The following is a 14,086-nucleotide window of genomic DNA, read 5'->3' on the forward strand; positions in this document are numbered from 1 at the left end:
CTTCTCCCTCCTTCCCTCTAGAAGTGGCCCAGGGAACCACACAAGAGCACCTGGAACAACCCAGAACCAACCTGGCCCTTCAACAAGCCAATGGCAAGAGGGCAACCAAGGAGGGCGTACTGTCCACAACCAGGAGGGACTTCGAGTCACACAACCAAACCCAACACGTGGACATTCTTTGGATTCTGATGGAAAAAATCAATTGTAAAAAGATATTTTGGGAATACTCATGGCATGATACTAAAAACTTACGGTTAATTTTCCTGATGGACAACAGTATTATGAAGACATGAGAAAATGTTAAGTTTTATAGGTGTACACTGTCAGGGAGTTGCTCTCTAATACCACACACACACACACACACACACACACACACACACACACAAAGGTAAAACAAAATGTTGGTAATTGTTAAATCGAGCTGTGCATTACTAAATCTAGATGGGAATTCGCTACACTCTTCTTTCCAGTCCTTGGGCCATTCAAACATACTATCTGAATTTGCTAATACTCACAATAAAAAGTAACTGGCCCAAGCCAAGGCCCCATTCAGGTCACATGAAATGATCATATGGTTTCCTTAAGTCATTCCTATTTACTTCATGCCCCACCTTGTTTCAGACACGACTCACTTCAACAACCACATTCAATACTATTCAATTTTAAAAAAAGCAAAAAATAAATAAATAGTGGATAAGGGAAAAGGAACAAAAAATGTAAGATCCGAGAGATATCTGAAATGATCAAATGAGGCCAGGAGTGGTATTAGTCTAAAACAATGATGCTGCAATACCATGTACACCTGTTAGAAGTGGCCACAATCAGGCTCTCCACTCTTGGCACGTGATATAGAGCTAAAGACTGACCAGCTAAATGAGTTGTCGTGTTCTTAAGATTAAAGATGGGGGGGGGGGGGGTAGAAGAGGACAAAGAAATTTGCTCAGAAGAACTGCAATATCCCTGGTGGCGGGAGAGAAACCTCCCTCAGGCCCTCTCAAAGAAGGCATCTATATATATATAAAAAGCCAGCGACTGGTACGCCAGAACAACCAGAACAACCAGTTGCTATGACCCACTGCGGGCAGCCAACCTCCCACAGCTCCTCCCCGCAGCTGGCCTGGCCCCAATCGGCCCCCATCAGGGCAGGCAGGCCAGACTCCACCCATGCACAAATTCGTGCACTGGGCCTCTAGTAATCTATTATATTTAGTTACTTTTCTAAATTTTAACTATATAATTTCAGGTATTCTTTATTTTTCACAGATACTGTCTTCCTGATTCACCCCTACCAGTTAGGATCAATTAAATGGAGAGTTTGAGAAGGATAAACAAGGAGTGTTTATGTATATGGGGGAGGAGTGTAAATGGTAGAATGCTTATTTGTTAGGACAGGTTGACACACAGAGTTTCACAACAAAGAGAAGACGTTTTAAACCACTATGCTGCACACCTGAAACTAATATAGAATGTCAACTGTAATTGAAAAATAAAAAATAATAAAAAAAATTTAAGAGAAGACTTTTTTAAAAGACAAAAACAAAAGTTCTCTTCACAGAGAAAATACTGGAAACCAATCAATGCGCCCCATTCCCAACACGAAACCCTAGAGCCTCATGTCCTCTAGCCCTGGAGAGCCAGGAGGAGCAGCAAGGCAGTCCGAGGGGGAGGAGGGCACGACAAGCACAGCGAGAGGCCGCCGCCAGCCGTCACAGAACACCAGCGGCCAGTTGAGACCGCAATGCAAGGGCGGGCCCCAGTCTGGGATGATACAGATCTTCATGTCACTTGATGTTTCTATGATCAATTTTGCTTGGTTGGTTTTTGCAATTAACAAGCATAAGATTTTGAACACAAAGAACAATTTTACTTTCAGAGGTCCACATGCACATGCTTTAGTAAGGATTAGACACGCACACTCGCACATGCATATATACACACACATATGCACACTCACACACACATGCATGCACATTCACACACATACACACTCACACACATAGATACACACACATACTCATACAGACATATACACACGTACACACATGCTTGCACACATACACACATGCATGCACACTCACACACACACACCATCACACTCACCTTGTTCAGCCACTTCAGCCCTGGTATCGTGTTCGAGTTGATCTGTTCCTCTAGCCATGGGCGCATGCGCATCCTTTCCACCGGCATGGTGTCCGTCTGCGGAGAGACAATCCACATTAGGCACTTCTGCTAATGACTGCCTTGTCCACACCGGAAAGTTCTACGCACCAGCCTGACCCTCTATTGTCCCCTTCCTCGTAATCCCACAGCCTGTGTCCGGGGGACTGGGGAGGGAGGCATATCTGGGGGCTCCACCCTCGAGCCACCTGCCCCTGCTCGAGCAGCCGGGTCATTCCAGAGGGGCTGTCTCCATGGGGCAGGGCTGCAGGCCAAGCGGGCTCTCAGCTGAGAGGGTCCCACAGACGGAGGCTGGACTGGCAGAAACTCAGCTACCCAGAGGGCCCAGCACCTGAGTGACCCCGCCTAAAGCCAGCTCTCGCCCCCTCCCAGCCAGGCTGTGTTAACAGCACACACCATCAAGGTCTCAGCATTCAGAGCATCAGTACTGTACACCTGTGGGCATTATCCTCCCAGGACCATGGGGACAGTGCAAAACCATGATTGTGGGAAAGACATTACAACCAATTCATTCCTTTGGGATATTAGGGCCACAGAAATGCTTTGAACCCCAATATTGCCACTTTAAAGCTCTAAAGGGACCAGTTCACTGGGTCCAAGGCCCTCCGGACATATTCCGTCCCCACTCAGCACTCGCAGCGCCTTGTGCTGGCTCCAGCCTTGCTTTATGTGAATGCGTGCACTCATTCACTTCGGCGAGGATCTTCTTCACTGCGCCCACCCCCTCTGACCTGATACCATCCGTCCTTTTCCTCCAACTTGCTTTCCCTCTGAAAACTGTCCCATGGCTAAACACCTTTTCTCTGGCAGCTCACATAATGTTCTTCCCTCCTGCCACATACATTCTAGGCATCTTTCCCGTGTCCATCAAAATATATCCAGAGTAGAATCACTAACAACTTACTGTCGCCCCCTCATCTTCATCCTATTTACACAAAAATTTCAATTTAGTGCGGATTCAAAAGCCAAGATGATGCCAAGTCAGGCCTCCATTCTATAGGACTTCATGGCCAGTGTGACATAATCCTCTTTCCACCCTTAGCTGTCTTTCTTTTATTCATTTCCTCTCAAAAAAAAAAAAAAAGAGCTCTGAGGATTCTATTCAGATAAACTTGGGCTGAGATGATCAAAGCCTCATTAATTCCCTCTTCCAGCTCCCAAAGGACGTCCTCCCTCCTGGATGCCCTGCCCCCAGCTCTGCCAGAGTGCTAACATCCTTGCAGGACCCACATGGGGCCGCACCCTTGCCTATAGAGACTAATCCAATTCTAGAACGGAATTCTAGAACCCGCCTCTCCCTGGTACGGATGCACTCATTGCTGCAGACGCCTCCTACTTCTTGCTCATACCATGCCCTCTCTCCTCTTTCCTGGACCTTGCCAACCCTCACCCATCCTCCAAGACCCAGTTCCCACCCTCCTTTCTCCACAGGACTTGCCAGTCCACACCAGCCTGAAGGAATCTCTCCTCCTGTGACTCCCACCCTACTCATTGGTCTTACACGCTCATTTGGAAATCAAGCATGGCTTTTGGAAAGCTATTGTAAGCTGTCTTTATTCTTATCTGACTCTTACCCTAACTAGGAACTTTCAACTGTGTGCACTCTTCCTTCCTAACCAAATTGTAAGCTCTCTGAGAGTACGAACTCCACCTCTTATAGGTCCTTTTACAATCCTACAAAGCCCTCCACCCGGGAGACCTTCAATACAAGAACCAGGCCAGTTCTGAAGATCAGCCTAGCTGGGTCGCCACTGCAGGTGGGCTCCATCCACTCATCTGGTCACCATTCTTTGAGACGAGTGAAAAGAACTTCAAGGACAGTCCGAAAGGGTGTGGAACGGCCACAAGGAGCCCCCAATACAGCTGCTCTTCGTGGTTCTCAAGTCCTTCCTCTCATTCACGTATCCACCTATTCACAGAGCATTTACTGAGAATGATACTCCAGGAGCGGGAAAAGGCCAGACATTGCCTGCCACCCAGGAGCTCCTGGCCTAACAGAAGACAGGGAAGAAGAGAATTGTCACACCACACAAAGAGCCCTGCTTGCAGAAAGATGAGGAGTTACAGGGGAGCACTGGGAGGAGATGTCCACAGAAGATCCTCCTGGCGACTGGCCACTGGGAGGGCTCTGCCCAACAGGGTGATGACCGCCAACCCGGTCTCAAGATCTCGGAGTGCAGAGAGGGGGCAGCAGGGTCCAGAGCAGTACAGGAAGTAGAGGGAGGAGCACCCTGAGGAGTAGCTACAGTAGTCACAAGTCTTCAGAGGGGACAACGTGACAAGCAGAACTGCTACGGGCCACTACCGTCCTGGTGTACCTATCTCAGCAATAGGGAAAATGACAGGGATGTGAAAACGGCCCTGCTTCCGACTCACCGTTATAATCATATGCTATTTCCTCCCATATTATTTTTTTCCACAAATGACCCATTTGGGGGGGGGGGGGGTCGTCACCTGAAATATTTCAAAAAGCTTTCTGACTTTAAAACGAAAGCTTCCATGGGGAGGTACAGTCAGCCTCATTATTTGCGGATTGCATATTTGCAAAGTCGTCTACTCACTAAAATTGATTTGTAACACCCAGATCAATTCTCGGGGTGTCTTCCCAGTCATGAGCAGACATGCACAGAGAGCTGAAAACCTGGGGTCTTCCGACACCCATGGTCCCAGCCGAGGTCCGACAGGACGACATTCTGCCTCATTTCACTCACACTGTGAACAAGTGTCCTTTTCAGTGTCTATTTCTTGCAACACTTTTCTGCTCTGTGTTGGCGATTTTACTGTTTAAAACAGCCGGCAGGAATGGGCTGAAGTGTGGAGAAAAGATGTGCCTCTCAGGCCTGAGTTAGTGTTGTTGGCTGGGAGTTCAATGTCAATGAATCAGCCATTGTTAAATGAGGAGCCTTCACACAGAAACACACCTAGAGCGCAGTTACTGATTGGCGGATGCAAATGCTGTGATCAGAGCCTCACAGGAACCGAATGTCCTTGCAGAAGGAAGGGGATTTGGACACACACACACAGAGAAGGCCACGTGAGCACACAGACAGAGGGAAGAGAGCACACAGAGGGAAGGGGCCACGTGAGGGCAGAGGCTGGAGTGCTGTTGAAGGCAGCCATCTTCTGTCTAATTACAGGACAACTTTGAACATATCAAAGACTCCCAGAATATTACCACTGAGATGTTCTCCACGTTTTCATACATATAGTGATTAATAAAGCAATTTCAAGGGATTGTCATCCCGAGCTGTGATCCACATGAATGTGATTAACACCAAGTAACCAAAGTGACTTATATATGTCCATGTGGTGGTTTTTGTGTTGTTAATAGCCGGGGCATCCCTGCTGATACACAATGAAAAGCCAACCGTTTTACACGGAGGCACTTCCTCTTTTTTACTGATTTTATAGCCAGCTCCCACCTCCCACACTGGACAGGTAATGAATTACTTGGTCTTGGCACATGACACAAATGAGAAAGGGCGTAGTTCGACACAGATTGCTAAGGACTATCAGAATTTGAGCATGCGCTCTTCATTCCGTGAAAGAAAGCGAAGGTGGAGTTCTACAATGAGCCTGGCACCAGAAACTCGTCATGTAGTTTGTACTAAAAATATATTCTATTTCCGGAGACTAAGAGACTGGGAAGACAGTCACAGAGGGGCAGGAGACCAAGTACTGAGAGTACCGAGTAAAGAGACTCACTTGGCCTATATTTTCTCGCTTCCATCAATGAAATTGAAACTGATAGATCAGCCTTCTTTCTATAAGGCAAGGTTCCCATGGGCACCAATACCCCAGCCACATGAATCTTGAACAAAGTTAAAGAAGGTATGGAACTGGTAGAAAAGACACAGAGAACCAAAATACAGCAGAAAACAGAACACCTGTGTGCAGTCCTGACATTGCTGTTACTACGGGGTGTCCTTGGGCCAGTCACTCCCTCGTTCTAGTCCACACTTTGATCGTCTAAAAAAAAAAGAGAGGTTTCGAAAAGATAACATCCGGGGTTATCTAAGATTCTAGGAATCCTTGCATAACACGAAGGCCCGTTATCTGATTTCCCTGTTTTGTGAGCTTTTAATCTTGTGCACTGTGTTGGTTTTAAAAGTGAATGCTGACATTTTAGGATTCTACAAAATCTAAACTATGAAGTAGCCACCCTCAAGCTTGACAACAGGCACTTTCTAAAATCAGCTCCCACTACACCTCTGAGTTTTGGGGTTGGAGTCATCTTCAAAACCATGGCCTCGAGCTGTAAATCATCTCAGGACACGGCAGGTATTTAGACTATTCCTGGCATCAGGGCTGCTACATAAAGGCACGCAGTTAGTCTGCTGTGATTTGCAGGGTGTGAATTCACACATCCTGTGAAGCACATCCCCCACAGAGTTAACAATGCCTCAGTAGTGGCATTAACAGTGATCTTGAATTTTAATCTCAAAGAACAAGGGCTTGGATCTTGGTATAGAAATAGCAATGGCCCCTATTTATTGGGCACTTACTATATGCCAGCATTAAAACCAGGATTTTCTATGAGTTTCTCATTTACTCTTACAACCCTGCAAGGCAGGGACTTTATGACCCCATATTACAGACGAGAGGATCATTGGGGAAGTGTTTAAAGGCAACCCGCTCGGAAGTAGGGACGCCCAGACTCATTCGGGTCTGTCTGAAATGCCCAGGCTCAGCAACCCTAACCTCTGCTTCCTTCCTACTTTAGGAAGCAGGTAGGATGGGCTTGTAACTGTTCTTCTTACTGAGCCATTCCCAACTCCTCTCTGTTTTGCGTTTCACTGGCATATTAATCTTCCTAAAATGCCACTTAAATCATGTTAATGTTCTGTTCGAGAGACTTCTAAACGTCCCTGCTGGATTTAAAATAATAAAATCCTTGGCTGAGAGAGGGAGCCTTACAGGGACTACTCAACAAGAACAATGGAAGACCGGAGACAATGGAAAGATGTCTTTACAGGACTGAACGAAAATAACTGCTATTCAAAAATTTAAATACAGCAAATATTTCCTTCAAGAATGAAGAGAAAATTAAGGCATCAGAGAAAAACTTAGAGATTGTTCTACCAGTAGCCCCACAGCTCATCAGTTACAGGAGACAGATCATGCTACCACGGTCACAGGAGACAGGTCAACCCTGGGCAAGAGGGAAGGCAAAAGTATGGGCACTAGGAAGCTAAGGACAGGGCTAACGCTCGGGTCTGTGTCGCAGAAGCTGACCATAGCAGTGCTTGGCTCCATCTCTTGCAATTGTATCATTTCCTTTACATAAACTGTGAGGATTCCTGGACCTAAGGGCCCTCCCTACATAGCCATGTGCTCACCCATCTTACCAACCTACAGAAATGTGACCCTCCCAACAAAAGCTAGCTCAGATCTGTGTTCATCATGACAACTTCTCTCACAACTCCAACCACTGGACCCTCTTCTCCTATGGCGCGTATTGTCTCCAGTAGCCAGTCATCCACTGTACCAACAAACATTTACTAAACACGTATTATTACAAAACAAAACAAAAAACCTGTGCTAAATGCAATGGAGGATTCCAAGATATGCACGACATGATCACTACCCTCAAGGAATTCATAAGTTAACTGGGGATATGAGAAGTAAACCATATAAAGGTAGCTCATAATACTATAATTATAACAATAAAAGACTGCACTAGAGATCAGAAGGAAGCTAGGATTAATTACCAGCTAAGTGAACTAGATCATAAAGAATACATTAATCATTCTTAGATGGGCTTGTAAGGGAAAGCTTATGGTAAAGAGCTTCCAGAATGGGGAGGAACTGCCTAGGCAGAGAGAAGGGAGCAGGCAAGCCAGGGAGGCAAAGGCTGGAGTCCATGGCCAAAGCAGGACAGAGGACTATGTGCTTGCTGCTGTGGGCAGAGCACATGACCTAGGCACCAACACGGTGGAGCTTCGTAAGAGTGAGCAGGCGCCTGGGAGGCACATACTGGATGTTTTACATAAATCATCTCTCACCCTCCCAGGTGCCAGAATCAGTTAAATATTACCAACCCCATTTTAGAGATGAGGGAAAGTATAGCTTGAAATGGTAAGAAAAGAAAAATGTGTCCTAGCCCCCAGAGGAAGAAGCAAGGTTTGAACCCAGGTCTGTCTGGAAGGTCTCAAATGCCAGCTAGAGACTGAGCTTGTTTGCAGAGGCTACTAAAACCTTCCGAACAGCCATGTGTCACTGTCATCAGCCAAGGAGCACTTCATCCGGGGCAAACAGGGGCAAGGAGATACGCTCGAAGCGACTGCTTGGGCCCAGGATGGCGGCTATGGGAATGCACAGAAAAACCCGCATAAACAACACACAAGTGGCAGTACACTTGTAGGAATGTAACCGCAACTTCAGTAGTAATTTTTCTCAGCTATACAGTAATCCTTCCCAAAATACAAGTTCCTCTTACCTGACATTCTACACTCCTCACACTGACTTTTGTGTACCTTTTTAGCAAAAGCAAGAATTTCAGCACAAAATTATGTGGACTGAGAGGAAACTGGAGTTGAAAACTGAAAAATCATCGTCATCGTCATCATCATCATCATCATCATCACATCCGGTCAAGTGTTCCCTAGGAATCAGACATGAGGCCAAGTGCTTTCCCTGCATTATTTCATTCAATCTTCACACTGGCTACATGAGGTACCTACCTCCCTCTTACACATGAGGACATGAAGCTCTTTACCTGGTAAAGAGCTTCAAGAGGTAAAGCCAGGATTCAAACACAGGTCCGCCTGACTCCGGAGAAATATGCTCAAAGCCTGTAGACCAGTGTTTACCAAGCCTCAGGTTGCAATGCATTGGGGGAGAGGGGGGGCGGAGGGGGGGGCCCATGAAATCAATTTCCTGGATTGGTCAGCAGTTTCATGTTATTGTGCGAGAATACAGAGTAGAACTACAAGAATCATCCAAATAAGAGTGACCATTGCACCCTGGCCGGTTTGCTCAATGGTTAGAGTGTCAGCCAGGAGACTGAAAGGTTGCGGGTTTAATTCTGGCCAAGGGCATGTACCCCAGTTACAGCTTCAACCCCCGGTGCTGGTTAGATGAGTGCGGGAGGCAACTGGCCAATGTGTCTCTCTCCCATTGATGTTTTTCCTCTCTCTGCCTCTCCCCCTCCCTTCCTTCCACTCTCTCTAAAAAAAAATTTTTTTAAGTAAATAAATAAAAATCAATGGAAAAAATATCCTCAGGTGAGAATTAACATAACCAAAAAAAGAATGAGTATTGTTTCATTAAACGTTTGTTTCAATTTTATATTATACTGGCACTGTGGTCAAAAAAAGTATAAAAAGCATTGCACTGGGCTGAGCTGCCTCCCAGATGTGTAAACAGATGTGTGTAAGCATGTGGGTGGAGGGTGGAAAGTGGAAAGCAGAAGAGAAGAAGCAAACCCTTAGAACTAGACTGACTCCTGGCAGCCACGTGAAATGTCGGAGCAGTTTAATAGCATGTTCGGAGCTAAGACAATGTGACTGCATTTTAGGGGAGGGCTTTGGGACGTACCCATTCAGCTCTACTTACTACTTCTCTGCCTACATTGTTCAAGTCACTACATCCTCTCGTGGGAACCTGGAGGATGAAGTCATGAAATGATTGAACGACATTTAACATTTGGATGGGGTGGCGGACACAGAATAACGCAGGCCTCTCAGCGTACATACTCTCCGCACGAATGCAAAACCAATTTTAAAAGTTTTATTAAACTTCCGGAGTCGGTAAGCAATGGAAATCAAGTGTGTGATATCCACTGAATCACTGATGTGATCCTTATGTCTTGCATTTATTGTTTCATTTTACTGAACTTTTAGAAAAATGCATGTCATCGATTCATTCAAGAATTTTAGTCTCTAACCCAGTTTTTTCTCAAGATTTTCAGCAATTCAAGCAGGACTTCTCCTGCCCTGTGGATTTTTTAGAAACCCAGCCTTGAATGATGAGGCAGGATTGCTGCCAATGGTTACCCTAAATATATCACAGTCATGGTTATACCTTTCTATTCACCTACCCCAACATCCAAAACTGTTTGTGCAATGTTGTCACCTGGAGGGGGGGGGGGGGGGATTAAAAAAAAATTCCTGCCCCATCCTAGACCTACTGAATAAGCACTTCCAGGGCGTAGGGACCAGGAATGCTTTATCATCTGGGGTGTTCTGACATCTCTGGGTATCACTGGGATGTCAGTGCCCATTCGCCCAATAGCTGTCCAGATCCCATGGTCAATAAACATCTCCCATTGAGTCATGGGAAACGGGGAGGCCAATGGTGAATAAATTTCACGAGCAATGGCTATAGATGCACATGAAATTAAAGTTCTGAAATGCCTTTAAATACCACAGAACAAGCTTCCCGTACTGAGAACCATCCTACTGATAGTTTTGCATATTCGCCGTTCTCCCCACCATTTTCTTCCTGGGTGTGCTTTCTCCATCCTTTTAGGAGATATTACCACAGAGACTTTACCATAATGACCCTGTCTCTGACCACAAACAACGCTGGTGAAGAGTGTGAGTTAGCCTGAGAGTGACTGCGGCCTCGCAGCCCGGGCCGGCAGAGAAACTGACCTGTGGCCTGCTCGTGTGTGCCCGACACACACCACAGTACCCCCGGCTCTTGGCACTGCGGTGGCCCAGCGGGCGTTCCAGGAAACAGTGCTCTGTCCAGGGAGCCAGCCCTGGAGAATCATGGATCGTGTGACATCTATGAGGACGGGTGCTTTCCCGAGAGAGGCCCCAGTCTCACAGTCCATCCTGCACAGAGAGCGCCACTTCCCTGCCCCCTGTCCCTGGGATGTCCACTCCCCCACTCTCACCGCTCATGTGCAACAATCATGACTGGGCTGGACCACACCCCATCACAACACGAAGGCCCCGAGAGCTTTATGGCAGACCTCTCCTGCTCCTCCCTCATCAGCTCTGCTTCCGGGCCCCGCAGGAGCGATTTCAGATCCTTCCATCCTCACACGCCCTCACTCACTCCACAGTCATCGGTCCCTGCAAGTGGTCTTGCCTCTAACTTCAGGGAGGAGAGTGGCGGCCACCAGGCTCTTCTTTGTAAATGTCTGACACCCTTCCCTCTTCCGACTTATCAGGGCCTCTGTGACCTCCTGCTTTCCTTCCCCCGAACAGGTGGGTGACGGTGCCTCTCCCTGCAGCAGGGCATGTGGAAGGTTTAAGAGGAGAAATACTGGGTTGCGTCTCAGATCTACTGAATGTGACATGTCTTTGGGACACCCAAAGAGAGGTGCTGGGGGACAATTAGATACGTGGGGCTCAGGAAAGAGGTTTCGCCTAGAAACAGGCAAGCATCCTTCCGCATACTATTCAAATGCCATCTCTTCCACTGCCTGTCGGACCAACGCAAGCCTTCCCTTGAATTCATAAAGCACGCTGCCTCTCGCATGTATTTTATGCCGAATCCCTTCCATTTCCATGTGCCTCCCTCCCCTGAGACGACAGGTCCGTTCCAGCTGCAAACCTACGTTAATATTGCCACATATGTGAACTATTAGTCTTGCATTTTGCACCCAGCAGGCGCCCAATAAATACAGACCAATCCTATCCAGCAACACTGGGCATGTTCTACATCCCGCCCCCCCCCCCACCCCCAGTCCACCAAGGTAGCCACTAGCCACAGGTGGCCACTGAACACCTGAACACGTGGCTCGTGTGAATGAGGACCCACTTGTCCCCAAAGATGGACACCGTTTCAAGGCTGGTTCTAGTCTTTCCAAATCACCGTGAGTGGTCAGGTGTCTGGTAAAAACAAAACACCTGCAAAGAACACTCCTGAAGTGCACTCCGCACTTCTGAAGAGGCAGGCACCCACCTGACATTGAAACTGTTCTCTTTTGAGAAAAGCCTGGTTTTGAAAAGCCTGATTCGCACTCTTCAAGCTTAATCCCCTTTGGAAGGCAACCTGTTGGTGAGTGGGCGCTTCTGTGTAACCCTTCTCCTGCTCTAGACCTACAAGCCCCTGAGACACCCTGAGCCTGCGGGTCCGGAACACACCCCCTACCCCGCCAGTGTTACTAACAGCAGCTAACGCACTGAGTGCGCAGTGGTGTGTGGCAAGTTGTGGCCATTCGTTCACTTGACTCATCACAGCCCTGTCAGTCAGGCGCTCCTAAAATCCCTATTTTATAGATGAAAACACTGAGGCACACAAGGTTAAGTAACTGGCCCAAGGTCACAGAGGTACTGAGTGACAGAGCTCAGATTTAAACAGCCTTTGGACTCTGAGGTCAAATTGGGGTCTACAGAAAGGCATCGAGATCCCCAGGCCTCCCAGTCTGCACAGCGTCCTCACTGGGAGCCTGAGCTGAAGGGGCCCCCAGGCAGGGCCAAGAGAGTTTACACAGACACAAAGTCATGGTCAAGGCTGTTCGATGGAGCATTATCTATAAAAGCACAACATTTAAGTTGATCCAAATACCACACAGGAGGAAGGTGATGAAATAAAATGTGGCAGATTCAAATAATGAAATATTGTGACTATAGGAGACTATTTCATTTGTAGGGGAAAGGCTCAGAGTACATAAGCTAATATGGAATGAACAAGTATAACTGTACTAGGTATACATGTGATGTGTTCTATGTTAGTCATATGTAAGTTAACATAGCTCCCTGGAGTCCCCGGGGAACCAATCGTGCTGACCCCGTGATTTCGGACTTCTGGACCTTTGTGACGGCAGCCCTGACAAACGTAACACCGCAGTCACTAGGGGAGGGGGGCAGGAATGCCTCGGTGCGGAGTGCAACATAAAGAGGGTGTCCATTGTGGGGAGCAGGCAGCAGCACCTGGTGGGTGGAGGACTGGAGCCCAGGCGGGGTCGTGAGGACAGAGGCTGGAGGGAGACCAGGACAAATGGGGGTGTCAGGGCCCAAGCCCAGTGAATGGGCTTTGGCTCAGGAGGGCAGCCCCGTCCAGGGTGTAGGAGCCGAGAACAGAGGTGAGGAGGGCATCCTCATTCAGGGGAGCACCTTTGGAACATGAGATTAGACACACACAGGCGACTAAGTTAATTAATATGTTAAGGATAATGACAGCCAGGTTTCTCACTACTGGAGAAGGAAGTGCAAATACAGAAGAGAAAAACAAAAGCCTAGAGTAACCCTGGCTGCTGGATCAGAATAGGACTGAATTCATGGTTTGTCATCCATCTCCGTACTCAGAGGGATAAAACAGACACAAAAAAGTACGTGTCTGTGTAAGTATAAAGAGCACATGCTCCCTGACCCTGTCCACGTGGAGGGACTGGGGAAGCCACTCTCTAATGGCGATGAGCAACGCCGGGCCCAAGTCCTAGTTTCTAAATTCCATTCTCCACAGAAGGAATAGAGGCTTCTTGGAAAAACAGGGCTAGGGCAGGGAAAGCAAAAGGTGAGCCTGAACCATGTGGGGGAGGGGGGCCAGAAAGCAAGGAGGTGCTCAAAGCATGCTGGGAAAACATCAGGAGGATATAGCAGCCAAGGTACAGGACTCCCCCTGGCCAGATCGGAGACAATCTGAGCATCCAAATAATGACAAAAAGATGTTACAGCCCATTGAATAAAACAGGGACCTGTGAAAAAGTAAACAGGGAGGAGAGAAAGCTTTTCCTTAAAGCAGAATGCCAACAAGTAAGTGTGGGAAGATGATTGAACTAGATCGCCATTTGGCAGCGATCAAAGAGTAATTATTCAGCCAGGAAACATCAATGGACGCCAAGATCAGCGGGTGAAAGGTTGATGGGAAATGGGCCACCTACAGCGTCTCAAAGTACCTCCCACAAAATATTTCTATTACAAAGGGGAAAACTTTACAATGGAGAAGCCTGACAGATACCTCCTTAATCAAATGATCGAAAGAACATCACCAATAAAAGAACAAGGCA

General features: G+C 47.3%; 1 protein-coding gene across 6 annotated transcripts in view; it reads right to left on the reverse strand.

The window, feature by feature from the left end:
• Positions 1-14,086, reverse strand: part of IRF2 (interferon regulatory factor 2) — a 77,001-nt gene that overhangs the window by 35,371 nt on the left and 27,544 nt on the right. For all 6 annotated transcript variants that reach the window (XM_070408156.1, XM_070408155.1, XM_070408157.1 and 3 more), the window contains one exon: positions 2,101-2,196. In XM_070408156.1, coding sequence (XP_070264257.1) covers positions 2,101-2,187 — 87 coding nt within the window. In that variant the 5' untranslated portion in view covers positions 2,188-2,196. The remainder of the gene's footprint in view (positions 1-2,100; positions 2,197-14,086) is intronic.

This window comes from Myotis yumanensis, unplaced genomic scaffold (assembly GCF_028538775.1).
Source record: "Myotis yumanensis isolate MYYU_CA2020_CCGP unplaced genomic scaffold, mMyoYum1.0.hap1 SCAF_3, whole genome shotgun sequence".
Taxonomy (NCBI): Eukaryota; Metazoa; Chordata; class Mammalia; order Chiroptera; family Vespertilionidae; genus Myotis; species Myotis yumanensis.